Genomic DNA, 26,655 nt, shown 5'->3' with positions numbered 1-26,655 from the left:
CTGAACTATGTACTCTGAGGAAGCAACGGGAATGATGAGCTAAGCTCCATTGTTATGGAACAAGCTCAAACATGACTCAGTGCTAAACAACTCAACATTTAAGCACTATTTAGGCTCTTTTGACAGAATTTCCTAGCTGGAGTCTACATCAGGGGGGGTCTCCAACTTTGGCAACTTTTAAGATTTCTGGACTTCAACTCCCAGAATTCCTCAGCCAGCTTTGCTGGGAGTTGAAATCCACAAATCTTAAAAGTTGCCAAAATTGGAGACCCCTGGTCTACATTAATTGAAATGCAGTTATTTGAGCTATTACAGGTAGTCCTCCACTTACAACAGTTCACTTAGCGGACGTTCAAAGTTACAATGGCAGTGGGGGGGAAAAAGTGAATTATGACATGAGCGTTGCGGCATCCCCAGGTAAATCCACATGATTTACATTCAGATGCTTCACAAATGACTCACATTTAGGACGGCTGCAGTGTCCCGTGGTCATGTGATCACCTTCTGCAACCTTCTGATCAGAAAAAAGTCAATGGGGAAACCCAGATTCACTCAACAACAGTATCGCTAATTTTAACGACTGCAGTGATTCCCTGAACGAATGTGGCAAGAAGATCCGTAAAAAGGGGCCAAACTCACTTAACAAGTTTCTCACTTTGCAACATACATTTTGGGCTCCGCTGTGGTCGTACGTTGAGGACAACCTGTATTATGCCCTCATTGCAATCCCTCAGTGGTTTGAGACCTCCTAACTTCTCCTTTTAGCCTTCCTATAGCCCTGCTCGCTGATCTCTCATTTCAATTTCAGACGAAAATCCCTTGCAGTTTTGTTGGCTTCTGTCAAGCTGCATTGAGGATGAAAAAAAGTCACGGATCTCCCCCTGTTCGTAGTGAGATTTTTTTTAAAAAAATCCGTGTAAGATCAAATCACAAATATTTAAGAAACTACTTTTTTTTTTATTTAAGCAGAGGCATCGCTTCATTTCTTTTTTTCTTTGTGTTTGGTTGAGCTCCTGTTTTCATTAACTTCAGGATGAGTATCCTGTTGAGCGAGCCATTCCTTCTCCAACTGTTTCAGCATTTCCTTGCTGAGGAGCCCCTGTTGTATTAGTCTTTCAGTCAGAGGAGCCTTCATCGGGCCCAGGGTGCCCAGCTGCGCGTCCGCAGACTGTAAGCTCCTGGCTTTAGGTCCTCTTGCTCTGCGGGGGCTGGGGGCCATCTCTTTGTTTGTGGAAAATTCTGTCACTTCTGCATGCGGGAGCCTCTCATCCGTTCTGAGGCTCTCAACGGGAATACCCATGGCCTCGGAAGTGACTTGGGAAGCTTGGATCAGTCTCGTAATATTCAACACTCCGATCTGTATGATGTCATCCAGTTTCTTCTGAATCGTCCTCACGTGACCAGCATCTGGGAACATGTCCATAAACCGGTAACTGCATTAAAAAAACAAAACAACAACAACACACTGAGAATGGGAATTCTTGGAAAATCAAATCATTTCTCTATGGGTCTACACAATGGTGAAATGTAAAAATTTGTTACTACCGATTCTGTGGGCGTGGCTTGGTGGTGGTGGTGGGGAATGTGACTGGGTGGGCGTGGCCAACTTTTTTTTTACTTTTAAAAGCATTTTTTTTACCTCTTGGGCTGAAGAGGTTGTAAAAAAATGCTTTTAAAAGGCTCTGACGATCCCAGCTGAGTTGCCTGATCGTCAGAGGCTTTTCTTTTCTTTTAAAAGCATTTTTTTTGCCTTTAAAAGAAAAAAAAGCCTCTGACGATCAGGTAACTCAGCTGGGATCGCCAGAGGAGCCTTTTAAAAGCATTTTTTCTACAACCTCTTCAGCCGAAGAGGTTGTAGAAAAAATGTTTTTAAAAGGCTCTGGCGATCCCAGCTGAGCTGTGTGATCATCAGATGCTTTTTTTTTTACTTTTAAAAGCCTTTTTTCAGCCGAAGAAAAAATGCTTTTAAAAGTTAAAAAAAACAAAAAAACCTCTGATGATTGCGTGGCTCAGCTGGGCATGGGCGGGGGGGGGGGAGGGATTTTTGCTACCAGTTCTCTGAACTACCCGCCATCGCTACCAGATTGGGCAATCCGGTCCAAACCGGGAGCATTTCACCCCTGGATTTACAAATCCTTTATTAGGGGGCATCACTTCCAAGGTTACAAAAATGTGTGGCAAATCCGTAGCTCATTAATGCAAGCAAGCAACTGTATTTGTCCTCTCAAAAGTCTACAACAACAAGGTTGTGACATGCAAGGCTTTGTTTGACAATTAAATAAATAAAAAAGGCTTGGTGATTTAAATATTGTACAGGTATCATTTAGCGGCTGACTCATTCAGCGACCGTTTGCAATTACAACGGTGAAGAAAAAGTAATTTTATGACCACTCCTTGCATCTGCAGCCTTTGCAAGTCTGTAAAGCAAAGGAAAGCTGAAGCAAGACCGTAACTAGTCACAGTTTCACTTATTGGCTACTTTACTTAAAGAACAAGTTGCCAGTTCCAGTGTGGTTGCTAAACGGGGACTGCTATATAGATTAGCATAAAAAATGGGATAAATCTGAGCAAAATGCCTATTTTCTTCAAGAGTCCAGCAGGGGTTGTTCCTGGAGAACAGGAACTGGAGGGAGGGAGACACAGACATTTTGGCAAAGATGGATGTTCACATAAACAGTTCCCCGCAGCATTGTAAAATTATATATTATCACAGGAAAATTATATCATTGGGGCAGATTCTCCCAACAGAAGAGGATTTCTTGAGCTGGCCCCTTAAGAAGAGGGGGAGGGGCAACCACTCTTCCTTTCCAATACCTCAGCCAGAGATAGAGATCAAGAACATCATGAACGGCTTCAAGGTGGACAAGATCCTTTATGTTCTTGGGCGGGACCAGGGGCCAGTTAATATGCCGGCAGAGCCAATCAAACATCACAGGTTCGTTCCTGCTGAACTGCCGTGCAAACTGGAACACAAAAAGAGACAATTTATTTATTTATTTATTTATTTTTCATATTTTTATACCGCCCTATCTCCCTAGGGACTCAGGGCGGTTCACAACCAGATAAAAACATACATATAAATACAAATAAAACATCCATTAAAAAACTTATTATAATTGGTCGAATAATTAAAATAATTAAAATAAAAATAATAATAAAAATAATAAAATCCCCATTAAAACCAATTTGAATTTAAAATCTAGTCCAGTCCTGCGCAAATAAATAGATGTGTCTTAAGCTCGCGGCGAAAGGCTCGGAGGTCGGAAAGTTGGCGAAGTCCTGGGGGAAGCTCGTTCCAGAGGGTGGGAGCCCCCACAGAGAAGGCCCTTCCCCTGGGTGTCGCCAGCCGGCACTGTCTGGCCGACGGCACCCTGAGGAGTCCCTCTCTGTGAGAGCGCACGGGTAGGTGAGAGGTATTCGGTAGCAGCAGACGGTCCCGTAAGTATCCCGGCCCTATGCCATTAGGCAAACAATATTTCCACAACGGCAAATGCCCTCCCATCGCCACTCTGCAACAACCATGCGCAAGCAAGGAAAGCAATTCCCATAATTTATAATAACATTAATTTTTTTTGCCAAGTTTAGCACTTAAGTTCAAGTAACAGGCAAAACAGTTTACAGTTTTTCAAAGGATCAGCAAAGTATTTTCTTTCTCTTAGTATTTTAGACCAGGGGTCTCCAACCTTGGCAGCTTTGCTGGCTGAGGAATTCTGGGAGTTGAAGTCCACGAGTCATAAAGTTGCCAAGGTTGGAGATCCCTGCTTTAGACATTGGAAGAAAAAGAAAATGGTGAACGTTCCCAAACAGGGAACAACCGTCCAACTTCCTTTTCTAGAAAGCTTCTAACAATTTCTTATGCTTCGTGGAACAGAAACTTTGCTCAAAATGTCAGTTGAGAGATCAAATCAGATATCTAATCTGCTAATCCTCATTAGCAGTTATAGCTGGCCTTTCAGCTGATGCAGTGGGATGGTCTTAGCCAACAGTCAATTTCTGAGAAACTAAGCTGGGTCATATGATCGTCCAGTAATGTCTTTCCCCCATTAGTGCAAAAACAGCATTTGATCTCACACACAGGCGAATATGAGAATCAGCAAATTATACTGGGTTGCGTTCTATTCTCAATTAAACAATCAAAGCTATAAATATAAAATCAGAGATACTGTTCATTACTCTGTCCGTTTCTAAGGTTCTAATGAAATCTAGAAAAGTTGTCCCTGACAAAAGAAATTTTGCAGTTGCTGTTTAGGAAACTGAAGCAAAAAAAAAAGTACATTTTGAAAAGACTTATTTAAACTGGTAAATAAGACTAGGAAATCTCCTTGCTCTACCAAACGGTTATGTAGAGAGGTTATTGCCAGGGATAACTTGATCCACTACAACAAAGCGCAAACATACATATAATACAGGCACATCTACTCTTCGGGCATACTGGGAGCTTAGATAGGCTCCTCCAGGGAAATATGCTGAAAAACTAAAAATATTATAAAACACAAGTACAAGTTACCTTTAAGAGTGAGGTACACACAAAAGGCTCCTTTTGATTAATGGGAGCCGTGCAAAACACGTATCTTGCTCTCAAATGGAGTGGAATGTGTTGAATCATTTTGGCTAAAAATTTGAAGTTATCGATATTGCAAACAAAGTAGAGTCCATCAACTTGAGAGAGGCTCACAAAAATATCCTGTTTGAAAAAAAAACATTTAATTAGGCAAAATCCCAGCTCTGTAAAAAGCTTTCGAAGATTCATAGACCAGTAAACCTGAAACACTCTCCTCCTACCTCCTCACAAAATTATCAGAATGGAATGGAATGGAATGGTATGGAATAGAATAGAATAGAATAGAATTTTTCATTGGCCAGGTGTGATTGGACACACAAGGAATTTGTTTTGTGCATACACTCAGTGTACATAAAAGAAACTTGGTTCTCTTACTCAGTGTCTTATAATCTGGTACTTCCCAAACACCAGGGGTGTCAAGCTCAAGGCCCAGGGACTGCATCCAGCTGCGAGGTGCTTACTGGCCCGCAGGGCTGACCTGAAAACAGCAAAGGACCAGCCGGTGATGCCTCTGCCAGTGAAAATGGAGCTCGGGAGGGCTGCCAGCTCTGTTTTTGCTGGCAGAGGATTGCAGGATACCATTGCAGCAGAAAACAGAGCTCAAAAGCCCGTTTTCGCTGGCAAGGGCACTTGGGCCACCACAGTCACCCTACACGAGTGACGTCGAGTTGGCCACCCCACCCCCACCCCCCCGAGATCAAACACAACCTTGAAGCAGTCCTCAATGAAATCGAATTTGATACCCCTGCTGTAGACTTTTTAGTGTTTTCTTTCCTCCACAAGTTTTCTCCCCATTAAAAAAATGTATTTTATGGTGGATGAAAAGATGAGATCTGTAGAATGTGTATAATTCCAGAGCTAGAATGCAAAGATGCCATGTAGTTAGCTACTTTGGGCAGGCTAAACTTAATAGACGTTTATTGCTGAAAAGGAAGGAAGAATCTATTGACAAGGGACCAGGAAAGCAGTGATCCAGCATAGGCCGTTTGATACATGTGGACAAGCGGAATAGATATTATATTACACTGACCTTTATAGATCTGGTCAATAAACAGCAACCCAGCCCGAAACCCATCTCCCCAAAACAGAAAGCGGTACTGCGAGACCATGAGTAAAACTACAGCAGACTCTAATAATTATCACATTTCCTACAGATAGTTAACAAGCTCAAATAAAATGGATTCAGAGGGCCTGGAAATCCAACCAGGCATCTTTCTCATGAGAGCAATGTGGCAAAGCATGGGTTAATGTATCAGGAATTGCCTCACTACAGGGGCAACCCTTGGTTCAAATGGAAACCACCGTAATTTCCCATGGGTGGTGGGAAAGTCATTAAACTTTGCCAGCGTTAGGGGCTTCTGAATGTGGAAAGCCCTATTTGGTTTAGATATCCAGGCAGTTTGGAAAGAAAAGTGAATGAAGGTCCAACAGATGCAATGAAGACCCAATGGGTGTTCCATTCCAAGATAAAACAAAACCATCACTTAAAATTAGAGGTGTTAAGCAGTGGTGAAATGTAAAATGTTACTACCAGTTCTGTGGGCGTGGCTTGGTGGTGGTGGGTAATGTGACTGGGTGGGCATGGCCAATTTTTTTTTTACTTTTAAAAGCATTTTTTGTAGGTTATAAAAAAAATGCTTTTAAAAGGCTCTGACGATCCCAGCTGAGTTGTCTGATCGTCAGAGGCTTTTAAAAGCATTTTTTACAACCTCTTCGGCTGAAGAGGTTGTAGAAAAAATGCTTTTAAAAGGCTGACGATCCCAGCTGAGCCACGCAATCATCAGAGACTTTTTTCTTTTACTTTTAAAAGCATTTTTTCGGCGGAAGAAAAAATGCTTTTAAAAGTAAAAAAAAAAAACTCTCTGATGATTGCGCGACTCCGCTGGGCATGGGGGGAAGGCAGGGATTTTTGCTACCGGTTCTCCGAACCACTTGCCGCCATCGCTACTGGATCAAGTGATCCGGTCCGGGAGCATTTCACCCCTGGTGTTAAGCCTCTGAGAAAAATGTAATTCTGACTACAGTAAGAAGAAGAAGAAAAAAAAAGGTCGTTCTATATAAAAAATAAATTCAGGACAAACACAGCCTATCAAAATCTAATGTAATTTAGAAAAACAAATTGCAAGAAAAAGTGATTTAGGAGAGTTCTGGAGGCAATATGCACAAGGTGGCAGGATTGTGTACGGCCTAAGGATCAACCATTCTTGACATACATCCACAGGTCACGAGTTCTAATTGGCACTGGATCTGTGCTGCTGGCTTTTGGTTGTGTAACACAGTCCCGTGAATGAAGAATGAGTTATACAAAAGGAAGTTCCACTTTTCCTCCTGCAGCTCTCAGGAGTCCAAAAGGGAAAGTTGCAGTCACAACTTTAAGCTTTGCTATCAGCTGCAAAAACCAACATAAATATAGTCCCATTTTGGGAAGATTGCATGGATCTAAAATGAAGTGAGCCTAAAACACCTAGCACGTCCCAGCTTATGTAAAGCAGCATTCGAACAGCTGCCTGCTATAAAGGTACAGCTAAGAGGCTTTTCCATTCTTACAATGAGATTTGACAGAGTGGCTCCTGGGAGGTGATAAGCAAACATCTCAATCTGCTCAGCTGTGGGGTGCAAGCCAGCAGCCTGGAGGAGGAAAAGAAAGAAAAGGGGCATCATTTTCCCACAATTTACGAAGTTTTTAGCATTTGTTGCATTAAAATGGCAACTGCAACACACATATAAAACCAGGCAGAGCTTCTATCATATCAGTGTGGCCGCCATCTTGCCATTTTCGGCCAAAACTCCTGCAACTCTGCAGCCTTGTAAGCAGAGCTGGTATTCAGCCGGTTTGCACCGGTTCGTGCGAACCGTTGGCGGGAAATTTGGCCAAGGTCGCCGAACCGGTAGCAATGGCCGCTCTTCGCTTGCCCCGCCCACCATGTTCGTCACCGCCATGTTCTTTGCGCATGCGCAACCCATTGCCTTGCAAGTCCAATGGGATGCGCATGCACAAAGAACATGACAGCGACGGCAGCAGCTTTTTCCGTGACCTCCAGTACTTTTTGATGGCCTGCGGCCAGCCACCACAGCCACAAAGTGGCTCTCAAAGAGGCTTCTTTGCCAGCTGCTTTCCAGCAGCGACGGTTGGCTGAGGGCCACCAAAAACTCTGGTCAGCTTGCCTTCCGGACTATGGACCAGCTGCTGTGGAAGGTAAGCAGCCCAAACAGAGGCAGTGGTGAGGGAGGAGGCGGGGCTAGGGCTAGGCCCGCTAAAGGAGGGAAAACGGGGGCGACCGGCGAAGGGAGGGTGGCGGTAGATAGGTGGAAATTCCAAAATTTTTGAAACCCACCACTGCTTGTAAGGATTACAAATTATAGGGCTGCTTTAAAGACCTGAAGAAGAACTCTTCAGGGATGCCCCTTTCAAATACTCTGCGCACCTCTAGATAAAAAGCAGTCATAATTTCCACAAAGGAAAATGTCCTCATTCTCAACATGTTCTGTTGATGGAAGTTTTCCCGCTTCATCTACAAGTATTGCGTTCCAATTCCCAAATAGTTCCCTGAGTCTATTCAACCCACCATCCCAAGGGAATTATAGCACAGCAGGAGAATATCTAGTTAGTGCTTACGGGCAACCCTTTATTTACAGCTGGTTATTTAATAATCATTCAAAGTTATGACAGAGTTTTAAAGAGCTACCCGTCAACCGTCCCACTCAAGTCCTCTAACAAAGAAAGACTCCTGGCCATTTGTTTTGCCAACAGTATACTTTACTGAAGTTTAAATGGGTTACACAAGTAGCGCAAGCCGAATCTGAGGCTTTCCTGTGCAAATGGCACAAAGGAAAGTTCCCTCTCCCCACCCCAGAAATCCCCTGGTTATCTGCAAATGTCCAATCAGGTTCTTGTATATTGTTCAGGAAACAGGTGCTCAGTTCCTGTTTCTGCAGCATGCCAATGACCAGCTGGCCAGCAGGAGGCACGCGCACATGCGTGGCAGAGCTGAACTGGGGTGACGGCTTGCGTGCCGAGAAGGTGCTGCGTGCCATCTCTGGCACACATGACATAGGTTCATCCTCACGGACCTATACTGTGTTGTACATTCAGAGCAGGCTTACTATCCAAGAATGAATCTAACAAGCTCAGTTTGTTGATTAATATACCTCTATAGGATCCACGGGCTCACTCAAAATCTTCTTTAGCAGAGTGAGGTCATCTGCATACATCGTAGTAACTTCCCCTTCTTTAAACACAGAACTGAATCGGCCAGCTCGGCCTGAAATTTGTAGTGCCTGAGAAGTGGTAATTTTATTCATTTCCTTTTCTCCTTTTTCGTTGATTTGTGGTTTTATTAGGGAGTTGAAAATGATCCTTTTTATGCTCCTAAAATAAAGATAATGAACACCGAAGTCACACAAATTAATATATTTGCATTACAACAATGTGATTCTCCAAATGTGATCCTAGCCAAGCGAACATAACTACCAACTAAAAATGTAAACTGTGAAAAGTTGTTAGGGGACGGTGAGGAGGTAACAGAGCTCTGCCCAATACTGAAGCCTCCAGAGGGTCATCTGCAATGTAAAGGAAGCCCACCCACATAAGGACATTACAATACGATTACTATCTCACCCAAACACAAATTCTTCAGTTATCTCACAAACCTTAGTCCAATTAGGCAAACTGCCAAAGGCCCTTCCCAGTAAATGTCCAGAAGTCACAAAAACAAAGATATTTACAAAGCAGAGGACGCAGCTACAACGTTGTTTTCCGGCAAAGCTGAAACACTGGTGCTGGTCTGTTTTAAGCCTTATGGGAGGGGCCAATCATCTCTTGGCCCTACTCCCGAGTTGTCCTCTCTGCTTAAGCTGCTCTTGCCTTCTGGCAGCTCTTCTCATGCGTGCATAAGGAACAGGCTCCTCCTGTTCCTCTGCCTCACTACTATCAGTCTCTGGAGGCTCTGGAGTCCGCACCTCACTTCCCGATGGCCCTGGCTTCACCTCAGCCTCATCACTGTCCGACTCCATTACCAGCTCCGTAGGCTGCTGACGGACCACAACAAGGAGCCTTACAACTACCAAACTCTTTCTGGTTCTATCAATACTTTGGGTTCACTAAGAGATCATTTTTAATTTATCTAATGTACTTACAAATTGAGACCCATCCCAATTGCATCTGTGGCAACCATGATTTTACACGGATCATCCGGATCATTGAACTTCTTTGCCTGGGTAAGTTTCGTTCCTGAAACAATCAGAACAACAGATGGAGGCCCGAATGCAAAAAGGATCTGAATACTCACTTTTACTTAAGATTTATAATGTTTACTGTTTAAAAATACCCTTCTGAAGCTGATGTTTTAATTAGATGGTGGATAAAACGCAGCATCCAAAACTGCATTAGGGCCAGCTGTGCTATGCGACTATAAAGTACGCCCCAGAATCACACCTTCTGCATTTGCACAGAGATAGAATCTGTCTGGAGTGGTGTTGCCCACATACAATCATACACACAGTTATGCATTATACGTTTCTAAATAACTAAATGTTCTCAAATTATTGAATTTATAGTGGCTATGCAACAAGCCACAAAGCACTGCCAGTTCATACCAGTAATATCTCTGTAAGTTGACCTCAAATTAAGAAAAATATTGCAATATAAGAGAAGCTGGTCTGTTTGTCTGTGGAAGAGACAGCTGAGGAAAGAAAGTCATTTTCTAAGAACTTTTTAAACAGAGGAAATTTGCCACATGCCCATGGGTAAAATTCAGCAGGTTCTAACAGGTTCTGGAGAATCGGTAGAGGAAATTTTGAGTAGTTTGGAGAACTGGCAAATACCACCTCTGGCTAATCCCAGTGGGGTGGGAATGGAGATTTTTTTTTTTTTTTAAATTACATTTATATCCCGCCCTTCTCCGAAGACTCAGGGCGGCTTACAGTGTGTAAGGCAATAGTCTCATTCTATTTGTATATTTACAAAGTCAACTTATTGCCCCCCCAACAATCTGGGTCCTCATTTTACCTACCTTATAAAGGATGGAAGGCTGAGTCAACCTTGGGCCTGTGGGACTAGAACCTGCAGTAATTGCAGGCAGCTGTGTTTTAATAACAGGCTATCTTACAGCCTGAGCCACCACGGCCCATTTTGCTGTATCCTTCCCCTGCCACGCCCACCAAGCCACGCCCACAGAACCAGTAAGTAAACAATTTGGATTTCACCACTGCACATGCCAATATATAATAGAAAAATGTTTACACTGATAGGAACTTGAACTAAATGCCTTCTGGGGATATTTTCTAATTCTATTATGGTTTTAGAGTAGCATGAAGTAAAGATTTTTTAGAATGGTTTATCCCTGGTGTTTCTCTCTTACATCTTACAAGGAGTCATTCTGCTTATCTACACAAATCTCCATGAGAGAAAATTATGTCAATCCATTCAGAAAATATAATTCATACACAATAATAGAAATCTTTTTTTAAAGAAGGAACTAAAATAGAAGGAATACACTGAGCTGCATATATTATTTTCAAGTAAAGGTAAATATGTGCTAGTCGTTCCTGACTCTAGGGGGCGGTGCTCATCTCCGTTTCAAAGCCGAAGAGCCAGCGCTGTCCGAAGACGTCTCCGTGGTCATGTGGCCAGCATGACTAAACGCCAAAGGCGCACGGAACGCTGTTACCTTCCCACCAAAGGTGGTCCCTATTTTTCTACTTGGCAGTTTTTACATGCTTTCGAACTGCTAGGTTGGAAGAAGCTGGGACAAGGAACGGGAGCTCACTAGGGATTTTAACCGCTGAACTGCCAACCTTTCGATCGACAAGTTCAGCGTCTTAGCCGATGAGTCACCCCGTCCCCTTTTATCTTTTTATCCCCTTTTATCTTCAAGTAGCTGCTGCCTAAATAAGGGGCAGTTAATTCAAAAACCAATAAATGAAACTAATAGTGGATGTAAAGACTACAAAATTCCAAAGAGAAAGAAACAAAGAATACACCTGAACTATCAGATGTAGAAATACTGAACAGTAAACAAATGCCAACCCTACTAATTCTACTTTTCAATAACAATTACAGTGAGAAGTATTTCCCACATATCATTCACCCAAAATATTTAGAATATGTACCAGGTGGAAGACTTCCATATATGACTGCACATTCCAAGCCCCGGAATTCAATTTGCCGACTCACTGAATAAATGTCATTCTTATTGAAACAAACAATGCAGTCTCCAGGGCGAAGGTTATCCAGAGATTCAAGAGCCTGACTCAGAATCTTGATGGGAGTAAGCCTTTTGTACCTTTTCACCTATAAAGATACAATATTATTTACAGCCATAACTAGAATACAATAATACTGAACAAAAAGACACTGGTTACAGTCAAGGGGTTCTGAATGGGCGACAACCTCTGACCCTAAAAGGCCCTCAAGCTTGATCTTGATCACAGGCTGTAAGACCAATTACTAAGAGTGAAGGACTCTGGAGTAGCTCCTCATCCTAAGCAGGCCATCTAGCAGCACCTTCGTAACAAATGGAGCTTGTTGACATCAGAGAAAACAAACATGGGTGTTCTGTCCTCCCTCGCCGCCATCTGAATGATGGCTTAATTAGCTGTCACTATCAGCTCTGGCAGCAGAATAGCCAGCGTCTGCCAAGAGTCTCCATTAACTTCCACGACGGTGGTGAGTCACCTAGAAACAAACTTCAGCTCTTAATCAGTGGATTTGCCTGTTCCAAAGAGACACAGAAGCTCTGGCTGCCTTTTATATCCTGTGGGGTGTGGCTCCATGATTCAGTACTTCCTAGGCCTGCCCCACCCTTGCTTCTGTTGTTCCCTCCTCTCCTGCCTTTGAAACCTAGGGTCCAACCAAGCCTGATTGCCGTCAGCTGGGTCTGCAGGCGTGGCCTGGGGAGGGGGGAAGAGTCAGGGGACGGAGGCCTCGTTATCTCTTCCACCTGGCCTGCTTCTGGCTCCTGGAGCTGAGCCAGGCAAGCCGGTGCTCCCGAGCTAAGTCCTGACGGCCCTTCCCCCTCACTGTCCAAGTCACTTTCTGGCAGCAGGCCCAGCTCGGGGGGGGTGCAGACTCAACACTGGGAAACAAATAGAGACAGAACAATTGGTGGATGGTTTTTCTTAGTGCAGTATTGGCGAACCTTTTCGGCACCGATTGCCGAAACGGGAGTGCACAAGCGTGCATGCTGGAAACTGGAAAAGCAGTTGCCCGATGCGCATAGCGTGCCAGGAAGATAATCTTCCAGTTTCCAGCACGTGCATGCACACCAACAACCTTGTCTTCCAGTTTCTGACGCGCATGCACGCGCAAAGACCAGCTGGCTGGTGCGCATGCACATGCTTGAAACTGGAAGATCATCTTCCCAGCGTGCACATGCGCGGTGGGTGGCTGCTCTTCCAGTTTCCGGTGCTCCTGCAAAGACCAGCTGGCCGAGACACCAGAACCCAGAACAATGGGCGACAGCTCGGGTGCCTGGAGAGATGGCTCTACATGACGCTTCCGGCACGCGTGCCATAGGTTCACCATCATGGTCTTAGTGGCTGGATAGGGAAGGAGACAGCACTTATCGGGGAGGGGGGGAGGAAATATTCACTAGAAATTATTCTCTGCTTCAGTCATTAATAAAAACTGCTACTTTGATAACAATTCACTTCTAAGTGAATTTCAGAATTCAGAATTTTTTAGAGTGAGGTAAACCTCAAAAACCTATAAATTAAATTACATTTCTAGATGTTTCTCAATAGCGGTCAATATACAGAAAATAAAATAAGAGTCTAAAACAGCAATAGCACTTAAGACTTATATACCGCTTTACAGCCCTCTCTAAGCGGTTTACAGAGTCAGTCTCTTGCCCCCAACAATCTGGGTCCTCATTTTACCTTGGAAGGATGGAAGGCTGAGTCAACCTTGAGCCTGGTGAGATTTGAACGGCCAAATTGTAGGCAGCTGGCAGTCAGCAGATGTAGCCTGCAGTACTGCACCCTAACCATTGTGCCACCGTGGCTCAAAACAGGTTGTCAAACTGGTGGCCCGTGGCCCGGATGCATCATGCGCAGGCCACGCCCACCCTGACTCCGCAATGGCAAAAAAAAAAGTCACGATACGTCACATGACACGATCAGGTTTGACACCTTTGGTCTAAAAACACCGTATAATTTGCATCTACGGTAAATATCACTGAGCAATTTAGCTTGAAGGATACAAACAGTTGGTGGAGGGGATGACTTTTCATATACTTCATTTATTTTATCTCTTAAGGAAAAGCAACTGGAAGAAGTCTGCACACTAAATTGGACTGTATGAGGTTCCAAAGTGGAGCCACTTTTTTTTACAACCGTAAGACTCTGCTCTGTCCATAATTACTCAAAAGCAGAAATATAATTACCATTACTTTGAGTGGGAAACACATGAAAACCATAGTATAAGCCCTACGATAGAAGATATATTTTAGAAAAAAGGGGAAGACGGAAAAACACTTAAAATGACCTCCCAAACTCTAGGAAAAAGAATGACACACATACACACACACAACCCCTCAATTTCCCTGCAGCTCCACCCACTGGGCCTCCTTTCTTATCCTGGACATACACAGAGCGAAGCAGAGCACCTACCTCAACCTCTTCCCCTGTAGTATACATGAGCTCCGTCACTAAGTTAATAGCAGCCTCTTCACCACAAACATGGATTTCTTTTGCACAGAGTCCTGAACAAAATAATGATGTTGCAAGCATTACAGAATTATTTTTCATGGGACAAAATACTTTGTCTATAGTAGCGTTTCTTAACCTCAGCAATTTTAAGGCATTAAAATGGATTCCAACTCTTAAAATTCCCCAGCCAGCCATTCTGTGGTGGAATATAGTCCCAGGAGGAAGAGCTTTATTTCTCCAGGGGGCAAAAAGTCAGGGGAGCTTGGATTGTCTGCTAGGTAGAGATAAGATGGTCCCTCCCTAGCAGTTCAGGGTATATCTATAGTTATGCAGGTTAATTGCTTTAATCTGGCCAGATTCTGTCGATAAGCAAACAACAATAAAGAAACTACTCAGAAGTAATCCCCCAAGATGCTTTTTCAAGAGGCAACTGGACTTTCTGAGCTGAAGAAGCTTCTTGGATGAGAAGCGAAAAACCAGAAAGTCCATTTGCCTCTTGAAAAAGCACATCTTTGGAACAACCATGAAGTGGATGACTGAGAATCTTCATAGATACTCAGAAGTAACTCTTACGTGTTCTTCTTGAGTTTCGGAACCTGACAATTTTTTTAGAATATCTAAGGTATCCAAATTTGTGAGATTTTTTTCATCACTGAAAGTGTTGGCCAATGTACTCTGAACAAATCTGGATAACTTGAGACTTGGGAAGATTGCTCTAGAACAAGTGTCTCCAACCTTGGCAACTTGAAGACTTGTGGATTCCAACTCCCAGAACTCCTCAGCAAGTCTTCAAGTTCCCAAGGTTGGAGACCCCTGCTATAGAACACTATGCTGCAAATTACATACAATATGGATTAAGGCAACACCATTTGGTAATAATAAACTCTCCAAAGACATACCCAAGAGTGCTCGTGTCCAGGCCCAGCCTCTAGAAGGATCTTTAATCATCTGAATTTCATCAATTACAGCCACGTCATCTTAAAGAACAGCATGCAATAAGAGTCATTTATTTATCTATCAAATTTAAAAGTTTACTAACATTCACAAACTTTCACTACAGGAATAAGAGGCATTTCCATAATGAAGTATTTGAAATGGGCATCTCTTCATTTAAAAAAACAAACAAACTATTTTGTGTTTTCTCTTCTGGCCAATTTTGTATACAAACATTACAAGCACTTCAAAACTACCATATTTTTCAGAGTAGAAGACGCACTCTCCCCCCCCCCTTTTTAAAAGAGGGTGAAAATTTGGGTGCCTCTTATACATCGAATGTAGCCCCGCCCACCTGCCGGACCCCACACTTTGGGCTCTGCCTCCCAGCAATTTACCTCCTTGCAGCAAACAATAAACTGCAAACAGCCCATTTCAGCTTCAGCACAGCCTGATTAGCACAAGCAGTTGATTGTCGGTTGGATTGGCCTCCCGACCCTCAGCTGTTTCAGGCTGAAGAAATTGCCATTGCCTATTGCCGCGCGGGCCTCCTGCAAGCAGGCAATTTGCTGGGAGGCAGATTTTGTTTTTTCTTGTGCTAATCAGGCTGTGCTGAAAACAAAACTAAAGCAGGCTGTTTGCTGCAAGGCAAATTGGCTGGGAGGCAGAGGCAGAGTTATTGTGAGTGCTTTATGTGTCTTATTTTCTTCGAATCCTTTTGTTGTAAAATTTCTGTCTAGAATCAACAATTAACTGAAATTTAAAAAGCATTTTACTAACTTAATTAAAATGTTACCTGAAGGAAAATAAAGAGAAGGGGAAAAAGCTTTACATCTAACAGATTGTGTGCTGAATAACTTACAGATTCTGATTACAATACTAATCTATGCAATCTATGCAAAGAAAAAACCAGTTCCAAACTGGTAAAATTTCATATTATTTCCCATATCCAGGCACTAGCGTATAGCTTGTTTTCCTCCCCAAAAAAGGTAGATGCATCTTATAGTCCGGAGCGTCTTATACAGCAAAAAATACAGTAAATATGTTTTTTTTAAAAAAGCATACATACAAGGTGTATTAACGCTGCACATCTCAATAGTGCAAGCCACATGGGCAGCTGCTCTCCCTTCAGGATCGATACAGACTCGTTCTTCTCCCGTAACCAGGTCACATGGTACATTCTGTAACATTGGAAAAACAAAGCAGAATAAACATTTCCCTCAAGGATACAACACTGAAGACGTAAGCAATGCAGTCCAACAAAGCACTTGAAAGCGATAACAAAACCACAGATAATCCTCTCTTCACAACGATAACCGGGATTGAAAAATTCATCACTACGTGATGCAGCTGTGAAGTGTGACATCCAACTAGTGGTTTGCTTAGGGACAACAGCACTGCTATCATTAAGCAAGGGCCTCCATGCAAATCCCAGGAGGCTTGCAAGCAGGCCCATGGCCTGTGTAAGTGGCTACTACCGGATGGGGAAGGTGTGTGGATGGTTGCTGAGGGATGAGTGCAGTGAGGCCAAAGGTGTTGAGGAGGGCAACTTACCAGAGTGACTTACAACCTTCCTTGCCTGCTTTTCCATTGATATATACATATACATATTTTATATATATATATATATTTATATTTATATATATATATATATATATATATATATATATCTATAATGTAAATATATATATATTTAGAATATATATATTCTGAGGTTTTCACGGGTGTTTGTATATAGGTCTTTGGTTATTCGGGTTTCTCCGCGTAAAATTGGAAGTGTCTTGGCGAGGTTTCGACAAAGTCTCATTCGTCATCTTCAGGCTTGCTGAAGCCTGAAGATGACGAATGAGACTTCGTCGAAACGTCGCCAAGACACTTCCAATTTTACACGGGAGAAAACCCGAATAACCAAAGACCTACACACACACACACACACACACACACACACACACACACACATATATATATTATGACAAGGCAGTAGAAAAGGTCGCAAATGACCTCAGGATGCGGCAACGTCCTAAGTGCGAACCAGTTGCCAAGCACCCCGACTGGGTTCATGTGACGGAATGGGTCCTGGGATGGCTGTAATTTTAAGATCCATTCATAAGTACATTCACTGTAACTGTGAATGGTTGCTACAAGAGTGATTCTTAACTAAGGTCTACCTGTGGCCTCGTGACATAATGGATTCACGTAACCTGCACCGGGAAGACTTCTATTATTAGAATGCAGTGGAAGAAATTTCTTTTTTCTCTGAAAACATGGTCCAGAAAGATTTGGATTCTCCCAGAGCGGATGTCTGAGAGGATTAGCAAATTATAGAAAAGAGTGAAGACCACTGACAATTGCATCTTCCCCACTCCAGTGGCGAAAGCTTTCTAACGGTCAATGCAATTAGTTGAAATCCACTAATTTTGGAGGGCTATCTTTAGCAGACTCCAAATTAGGAATCCCCTTGAAAAGTACTGCAATAACAATAGCACTTAGACTTATATACCGCTTCATAGAGCTTTACAGCCCTCTCTAAGCGGTTTTACAGAGTCAGCCTCTTGCCCCCAACAATCTGGGTCCTCATTTTACCGACCTCAGAAGGAAGGAAGGAAGGCTGAGTCAAGCTTGAACCTGGTGAGACTTGATCTGCCAAACTGCTATAGCCGGTGATCAGCAGAAATAGCCTGCAGTACTGCACTCTAACCACTGTGCCACCGTGGCTCTCCTTAAAACCCACCCACTATCCCTATAAACCAGGGGTGTCCAAACTTGGTCCCTTTAAGACTTGTGGACTTCAACTCCCAGAGTTCCTCAGCCAGCTTTGCTGGCTGAGGGACTCTGGGAGTTGAAGTCCACAAGTCTTAAAGGGACCAAGTTTGGACACCCCTGCTATAAACTATGTTTTTTTCACTCCACTTTATAGGCTGTTTTTGGACTCCAGATAAGAAACTGACAACATGCATTTTTTTAACCATCAACAACGTCCCATGTTAACAGCATGACTGCAACAAAGGCAATAGCAGACAGAAATTCAGTGACATACTGACAGCATCATTACTCTTTTGGAAGATTTCGTGAGCCAAGAGCTTTAAAGGGCCACAATACACTCCGGATTCTGCTTTTAAATATCTCTGGATTGCATGATAGGTTTTCCCGCTATTTGTAGGGCCAGCGTGAAACACAATCTTCCTTTCAACGGCCCTGGCTTCCGGATACCTAGAACACATGAATAGAAAGGTAAAAATAAATCAAGTCATAGGAATTCATACTTAATCGTTAAATGTGTAGCTCTGTAACACTTGGAGGATGATTTTTAATAGCAAGTTGGATTACGGTATTTTTCGGCATATAAGACGCACATTTCCCCCCCCCCCCAAAAAAAGTGGGTGAAAATCTGGGTGCGTCTTATACTCCGAATGTAGCCCCGTCCAGCTTCTCAAACAGAGGTTTCAGAGGCTGAAAAAAGTGTCAGAAAGGGAGCTTCAGAAAAAAAGCCCCAAAAGGAGCTTCAGAAAAGAAGCTCCCAAACAGAGCTTCAGAGGCTTTTTTTCTAAAGCTCTGCTTTGGAGGCTTTCAGAGGCAGAAAAAAGTTTTTTCTAAGGCAGGAAAAAAAGCAAAAAAAAAAAAGCAAGGCACACAGCTCACAACCAAGGAAACCTCCCCAAAAACTAAGGTGCGTCTTATACTCCAAAAAATACAGTAGTCACCCTTGGGGGAAATGGGGTGTGGAAATTGGAATAAAGAGAAAGAAAGGAGAAAACAAGGCTGTTCTCTTCCTCAATACCACTTTTGTGTCTTTTCTTACACCAGGATGGACAACGCACAGCCCTCCCCAGATCCTTTTTTGTTGCTCTGGAGTATACCAGACTTGAGAGCCAAAATGCAACACCACAGTGGTAACATTTGACAAGGCCATTTTTCACTGTTTATACTAGAAAACCAAGTGTCAGGCCTGGAAGCCATCTTTTACGTTGGGCTTTCAGGCGTGCCACGTTTTCTACTGTGGGAAACTGGGAGGGGGGATTGTATGGAGTATGGGTGATAGTCATAATAACATTCCTTTCTCAGAGAGTCAAGGACATCTTGCCCTGCACCTGGACGGCTGGAGGCATCTCCAGTTGGGATGGTGCTTGGTTTGGACCATGTGATGGACATGTGGGTGTGGGGCAGGGGCTTGAACTTTCACTTGGGTGGGGAAAACCTGGAAACTTTCAGATTCGGGTTTTCCCAGATGTGCCAATATGACATCTCTAATAAAATGGAACTTTGAGGAATCTCAAGCCTCGGAGTCCTTTGTCGTATGGGGTGGAACCCTGACACTCGAATCTCTTTTAAAATTCAAGCAGCTCCCCCGAACTCCGGGGTGCTGTCCGGGGTGCTGAGCCCAAGCGTCGACCCGAGCCTAGGAGGCGCAAAGACTCAGGGAAGATGACACTAAGATTTTGTAAGGTTTAATAAATTTATGTTTCTGTTTTGAAACTGAAGGTTAAAATTCCATCGCGAATATCTCTTTTCTGGTGATGTCACAACGCTGCTATCATGTCTCCTGAATTTCTTTCCTAAGTACATGCTCTGCCCTCAAAAAAGGAGAATTTTATTCTACTGTAAGTTTCACAGGATTTCTCAAATACTATGTATTTTTTTTAATGAAGACAACTTTGGATGCAGGTAATCCTCACAACCATTCATTGTTGTTGACTGTTCAAAGTTACAATGGCACTGAAAAATGGGACATATGACTTTTTTTTCACACTATGACCATTGCAGCTTCCCCCAGCCCCAGCCCCAGGATCAAAATTCATGTATTAATGACAGTTGCAGTGTCCCAGGGTCATGTGGGGGCTCCCGCCCCCCAGGACTCCGTCAACTTCCGGACCTCCGAACCTTTCGCCGCGAGCTTAAAACTCACTTATTCATCTGCGCTGGACTGGGTTAGTTTTTTAAGTTTATGGGTTTTTAATGGGTTTTATTTCTAAATTTTAATTCTGGCCAATTTAATAAGTTTTTTAATAGTATTTTAATTGTATTTATAGTGTATTATGTATTTTTACTTGGCTGTGAACCGCCCTGAGTCCTTCGGGAGAAGGGCGGTATACAAATTTAAATAATAAATAAATAAATAAATAAAAAATGTGATCATCTTTTTGCGACCTTCCAACAAGCAAGTGGGTAAATAGGTGGCAATATAAAATCAATCAATCAATCAATAAGCAAGCAAGCCAATGGGGAACCCAGATGCACTTAACAATCATGTTACTAATTTAATAACTGCAATGATTCACTTAACAGTTCTGGCAAGAAAGAACATGAAATGGGGCAAAAGTCATTTATCAGTTGTCTTCCTTAGCAAAGAAATGTTAGGCTCAATTGTGGTCATAAATCAAGGACTGCCTGTATTCTAAGTGCTTTATTTTCAGTACATTTTAGAAAAAAAAATGTGATTGTAAACCATCATTATTTAGAACCTGAACTTGATTAAATTTCATTATTGCCACTGATTGCTAGGGCATTATGTTTTTCTGTTGTTTGATCTATTGGAAATATTTTAAGTGAAAAATATCTTCCGTCAAAATTTACCAAATAAACTGAGTACAAAAGTGGTAAACAAATTGTGTACTCTTATTTAGGAGTATTTCTGTTTTAACAGTATAGGAAGTTGAACCAAGGCATTTCTGCACCAAAACTAAGCCCAAGTGCTAGAGTAAAAGAAAGTGCCTAGAAGCCAGTTTTACTTGTCCAAATGTCCAAGTCTCTAAACTTTAACTAAAGCTGAGACAGCCGAACATATATTGTATGCATTTAATTATTTCAAATGAGACTCTGAACAGAGTATGCATCAGATATAAATTAATTTGCATATTGCACCAAGTAACAGTATGTTGATGAATAGTCATAGGCCATACACAATATACTAAGCCATAAGGCCAGGGGTGGGCTGCTGGGGGTTCGGGAGAACCTCTAGCTAAGATTCTGTGCAGTTCAGAGAATCCCAAAATCCCATTCCAGGCTGGCTCTGCCCACCCCACCCCTGCCAGGAGTCCCCAAGCAGCCTGTTTTGGATGCAGGTAAGCGCAGGGCGTGGGCAGAGGCTCAGGGAGGGTGAAAAACGGGCCTACCAGAAGTTCGGGAAGGCTGTTTCCAGCCTCCAGAGGGCCTCCGGAACCTGGGGAGGCCATTTTCGCTCTCCTGGAGGCTTGAGGAAAGCCTCCAGAACCCAGGGAGGGCAAAAACACACACACCCGCCGACATGGTGCAGGAGGCCGAGTAGGCCATGCCCACCATGGCCACGCCCACCCAGCAACTGGGCAGAGAACCCCTTGCTAAAAAAATTTGAAACCCACTCATGACAAGGCCAACCATGTCAGGTTAAGTGCAACATGTACATCCAGACATGGACTGAAATCCTACTCATTCATTTCAAGCACACCTAAGTTAACTGAACAGAATTTACTCTAAAGTCAGCTGTCATATTAGAGAAGTCATATTATTGAAATGTCAAAATATATAAATGTTTAATATAAAGCTACGTAATCTCAACAGCCAACATTTCAAATAGGTACAAATCAGCTTATAACTCCAGTAACATTAACACACTGATATGTTTCAGTACAAATATAAATGATAATGATTACACAGTAGTTATAGGCAATTTAAAAATCTAACCAGTTTGGAGGCAATCTTAAATCACTGATTTTACGTAGATCATCCATACACTCCAGCATAGGGAAGATCTGCTTAGAGTGTTGCAAGAAAAATGGAAACAGATCGTCAACGTGACCTGAGGGACAAAAGGGAAAAACATGCATTTAAAAAATCACAAGTACGCCACCTTCAAATGACATATTTAGGGTATTTGTAGTTTGCTACACAATTTCTGTCTGTATACAATTTTTCACACCTCTAAAAATCAACTGGAAAGTATCTCCACAAGACTATCAAAAAATATGACTACTCCAAATTAAACATAACAAAACAAACAACAGAAGATAAACATTAGGGTTTAAGTTAAGTTTAATCAGCCTTCTCTGGCTTTTAGTTTTTCTTCTAACGCTATAATTTCTGCTATAAAATTGTATTTATCATTGGCCAATGATAAGTTTGATTCATTCATTCATGAACAGCTGTGTATCTAATAATATTTACTATTCAATTATATAAATAAGAGACTTTTTTTTAAAGACGATGCTTATGAAATGTTTTGACCTCGCAATATCAGTCATCTCCAACACTAAGTGAACTGATAAATTTGGCCATGATAAAGGGGAAATGATCAGAGACCATAAAATATATCTGAAGAGCAAAAAGTTGCAGAAGGTTCTATTATCCACTTACCTGCACCACAGCATATATCATTGAGAATAATGTGAAGATCAGGATTCAGAAAACTAGATTCTATAATGTACTTCCTAAAACTTATAAATACTTGATGAAAAAGACGAGCTATAAAGAAAAACAAACAAATCTTAAGTTCAGCACTGCATGTAACATTTAAAATTCCTAAAATCTGAATCAAATCTTAGTGAGAATATTTTAAAACACGTGTCAATGAAACTTAATTATGTAATTGTTTTTAACAGGACTAATCAAATGGAGTTAGTTACTAGCGTTCTCTTCAAGACATTTCAAATCATATCAGAAACCTGACAACGTAAACGTACATTTGTATTATAAGCAATATTCAAATGTATTGGAATGCTGGTCACAAAAGACCAGCTTTAAAAGAAGGATCTGCTTAAAAGCAATAGCAATAGAACTTAAGACTTATATACTGCTCCACAGTGCTTAAGCGGTTTACAGAGTCAGCATATTGCCCCCAACAATCTGGGTCCTCATTTTACCCACCTCGGAAGGATGGAAGGCTGAGTCAACCTTGAGCCTGGTGAGATTTGAACTGCCAAATTGCAGTCAGCCGGGCAGTCAGCAGAAGTAGCCTGCAGTACTGCACTCTAACCACTGCGCCACCGTGGCTCAAAAAGGGTAATATATACCTTCCATGAAACCAATTTGTAAATAAGAGCCAAACAGCGAACAGGTCAAAACATCATCTGCTCCATTTCAGCGACATAAATGACTCTCTTTGTTCTCAAAGAGGACGAATGACAGTAAGAATAGGCCCCAGTTGAAGAAAACAGTGCTTGCCCCAGCTTAGAATTTAATATTCAAAAAGAGATCAAATCTAAACATGTGGTTTTTCTAACAACTGAAAGAAATATCCAGTAACATTCATTCATCCCCAAGAATTACATACCATCCAGTCCATTTTCTGCTGCCAGTTTCTGAACTTCTCTCCTCTTGCAAAATTTATTTAATGTCTTCAATACTTCACCTAGAAGTCAAAATATAGACAACACAACGCTTACTGAATCCACAAACAACAGATGGGAAGCCTTTTCCTCAATAATTCTGATGTCATTTAGAAAGCTTTGGAAGAAAGCAGCTGTTGCACAAAAAAAACCTGACTCAGTTCACACTAGGTGAATTCAGTCCTCAAAGAAATTTGTCATTTCTGCTGCCTCCTCTTGTAAGTTCCTCTTACAAGAAATTACAGACAGAATCTAGCAAGTAAGTTTCTGTTATTGGACACCAAGGACAATGGGATGTGATTTAAATCAAAATACTAGAGAAACCAGGCAAATGTTTGGATTGTTCCAAACAGAACAAAGCAAAGTATTCTTCCATGTTATAATAAATATACTGCATCGTGTTATATGACTTTTACTAAGAAATGGTAGGAGTGACTAAACTCTTTCATGATTAAACTATAATATGCAAATTCTCTCATTACAAATCCATATTTAGAGTTAGAAATCTTTATTGAAACTTAATGGAAATATGCAACATTTTGGATCCAAAGCAAAAAAAGGGTGCTTGGGAAAGACAAAGCCATGTACATCAAACCCATCAGCATCTTTTTAACGGAGCTCTGTCCTTTCTGGTCTCTCAAAAGAGCTTCATTTTCCCAGGAAAATAAATGTTTGAATTGAACAAATGATGGAAAGCATGCCTTATAACCCGCCCTATCACATTCTGCTGCAAGCACCTCTTTTCCTAACAATCTCATGGTTAGGATATACAATAGCGGCCAAAATTGTGGAAACTTTTTGGGAAAAGTGTATTTTTGAGGTTTGATGTATATTTTTGAGGCAGCACTTTTTTTTGGGGGGGGGAGGGGGAGTTTCAAGATAATCATATTCCACTGCTGGAACAGCCTGGGAATAGCCCAGACCCTCACCCAATTGAAAATCTAAAGAAACTTTTAAGTCAGAAGCGATCCAGCAATCAAACCCAGTTAACAGAAGCAATCATTCAATCTTGGTTTCACATTATAACAGTTGCAGAACTAAAAGACTTGGTTCCCTCCACGGGAAGACGTTTTAAGGCTGTAATTCATGCTAAAGATTACCCAACTAAATATTAACTGACATGGTGATAATTTTTGTACATCTTGTCTTTTCTACCTGTTTCACTTTTCTTCTTTATCCTGTAACTGCTATTCTAATAGCAAATCCTTCATAAAGGTTACTGCATTGCGTTCTTGATTAAATTATCTTTCCACCGATATATAATCTTATGGTACTACTCCCCCAAAAAAGTGGTGTTATTAGTAGCTAGTTTTAGAAAATACACTTTTCCCCAAAAGGTTTCCACAAAGTTTGGCCAGTACTGTAAACTCAGAAAAAGATGCAAAGGGAGAATCTCTGGCACACACAACATGAGCCATGGTATATTTGTTCTGAAACGTCTTTTTTAACTTTTTGGATCCAAAGCACTAAACACGTCCTCCTTTAAGGAAGACCAGCCTAATATTCAAGTTGTTCTCACTTAACAACCTTGCTTTCTAGTTTTGTCACTGCTCGGGTAAGCTCCGGGTTTTCCCCCCCCTCAGATTAGTCTTTTTTCCCCCCCTCCCCTGAAGCCCTGCCACCCGCACCAGCCCATCCCAAGCAGGTCTCCAAAGCGAGCCAAGCTCAAGGACGGTGAGCAGGGGGTTGGACTAGATCAGTGGTGAAATCCAAATTTTTTTACTACCGGTTCTGTGGGCATGGTGGGAGTGGCAGGGGAAGGATACTGCAAAATCTGCATTCCCTCCCCACTCATGGGGGAAGGATACTGCAAAATTTCCATTCCCACCCCACCCTTAGGGGAAGGATACTGCAAAATCTCCATTCCCACCCCACTCTTAAGGGAAGGATACTGCAAAATCTCCATTCCCACCCCACTCTTATGGGAAGAATACTGCAAAATCCACCATTCCTTCTCCACTCCTAGGGGAAGGACATTGCAAAATCTCCATTCCCTCCCCACTCTCCTGGGGGAATGATACTGCAAAATCTCCATTCCCTTCCCACTCTTAGAGGAAGGATACTGCAAAATCCACCGTTCCCTCCCCACTCCTAGGGGGATACTGTAAAATCCACCACTCTCACCCTACTCCTAGGGGAAGGACATTGCAAAATCTCCATTCCCACCCCACTCTCCTGGGGGAAGGATATTGCAAAATCTCCATTCCCACCCCACTCTCCTGGGGGAAGGATATTGCAAAATCCATCATTCCCTCCCCACTCCTAGGGGAAGGATATTGCAAAATCTCCATTCTCACCCCACTCTTAGGGGAAAGATACTACAAAATCCACCATTCTCACCCTACTCCTGGGGGAAGGATATTGCAAAATCCACCATTCTCACCCCACTCCGGGGCCAGTCAGAGGTGGTATTTACCAGTTCTCCGAACTGCTCAAAATTTCTGCTACCGGTTCTCCAGAACCTATCAGAACCTGCTGGATTTCACCCCTGGACTAGATCAGAGGTTTCCAACCTTGGAAACTTTAAGACTTGTGGACTTCAACTCCCAGAATCCCTCAGCCAGTTTCGCTGGCTGAGGGATTCTGGGAGTTGAAGTCCACAAGTCTTAAAGTTACTAAGGTTGGAGACCCCTGGACTAGATGACCTCCAAGGTCCCTTGCAATTCTGTGCCTGTTACGGTCGATCCACGGTCAGCACCCATGACTGGTGTGGCGCCTCCTGATTATGCGGTCACGAACTGCCCGGTAACCCTTGGAGACACCGCCTCAGCCAAAAGGAAAAACGCGGGAAAACGGGCCCGGCCTCTTCTTCTTCCTCCTCCTCCTCCTCCGGCTTACTCTTATTCAGCGGGCTGGTCAGCTCGGCTCCCACATCGACCTCCGGGGCGAAGGTTTGCGGGGACACCTGCAGAGGGACGAACAAGGACGTGTCGGGGCTTTTGACGCCCGAGTCCTCGTCGCCATTGGAGGAAGCGAAGAAGGCGATTCTCGCCGTGGCAGGGAGAGAAGAAGCCCGGTTCAGGCCGCCTCCCAGACTCCGGAGAGCCAGAGGGCATCCGCCGCGGAACTGGCCCGAAGGGAGCCGGGAAAGCAACCGCGCGCAGCCGGTCACGGACATCGAAGCAGGCAAGCCCTTCGGACGCCGCATGCGAGGCCGCGCGCGGCTATCGCGTCATTTGCTAAGCGACTGGGGGATCCCGGGCTGTCTCTGGAAAA

At 42.8% G+C, this 26,655-nt stretch overlaps 1 protein-coding gene across 2 annotated transcripts; it reads right to left on the bottom strand.

Moving 5' to 3' along the window:
- Window positions 1-943: 943 nt before the first annotated feature.
- On the bottom strand, window positions 944-26,605 carry SUPV3L1 (Suv3 like RNA helicase). 2 transcript variants are annotated; one of them, XM_058188768.1, is made up of 15 exons: window positions 26,278-26,605; window positions 23,385-23,462; window positions 22,469-22,576; window positions 21,800-21,914; window positions 18,184-18,352; window positions 16,212-16,323; window positions 15,109-15,186; window positions 14,171-14,262; window positions 11,672-11,852; window positions 9,698-9,791; window positions 8,711-8,930; window positions 7,109-7,189; window positions 4,508-4,684; window positions 2,815-2,963; window positions 944-1,433 (listed from the first exon to the last, which is right to left on the bottom strand). In XM_058188768.1, exons 1-15 carry the CDS (start codon window positions 26,585-26,587, stop codon window positions 980-982), a joined length of 2,418 nt encoding a protein of 805 aa, XP_058044751.1. In that variant the 5' UTR covers window positions 26,588-26,605; the 3' UTR covers window positions 944-979. The 2 variants fall into 2 exon arrangements, with proteins under 2 accessions (XP_058044751.1, XP_058044752.1); XM_058188769.1 differs by lacking the exons at window positions 21,800-21,914; window positions 22,469-22,576; window positions 23,385-23,462; window positions 26,278-26,605 and having other exon boundaries at window positions 18,195-18,334.
- Between the last annotated feature and the right edge of the window lie 50 nt (window positions 26,606-26,655).

Source organism: Ahaetulla prasina, chromosome 6, assembly GCF_028640845.1.
Source record: "Ahaetulla prasina isolate Xishuangbanna chromosome 6, ASM2864084v1, whole genome shotgun sequence".
In the NCBI taxonomy this organism is placed as follows: Eukaryota; Metazoa; Chordata; class Lepidosauria; order Squamata; family Colubridae; genus Ahaetulla; species Ahaetulla prasina.
Note: the sequence above shows the minus strand (reverse complement) of the source record. Positions and strands in the feature narration are given on the sequence as shown.

Coding starts and splice junctions, on each gene's coding strand:
- SUPV3L1 (XM_058188768.1), bottom strand. CDS start 26,587: ATGCGGCGTCCGAAGGGCTTGCCTGCTTCGATGTCCGTGACCGGCTGC. Junction 22,577..23,384: donor AGCAGAAAATGGACTGGATG/GTATGTAATTCT, acceptor TTTTCTTTATAG/CTCGTCTTTTTCATCAAGTA. Junction 16,324..18,183: donor TCCAAAAGAGTAATGATGCT/GTCAGTATGTCA, acceptor CCAATGTTACAG/AATGTACCATGTGACCTGGT.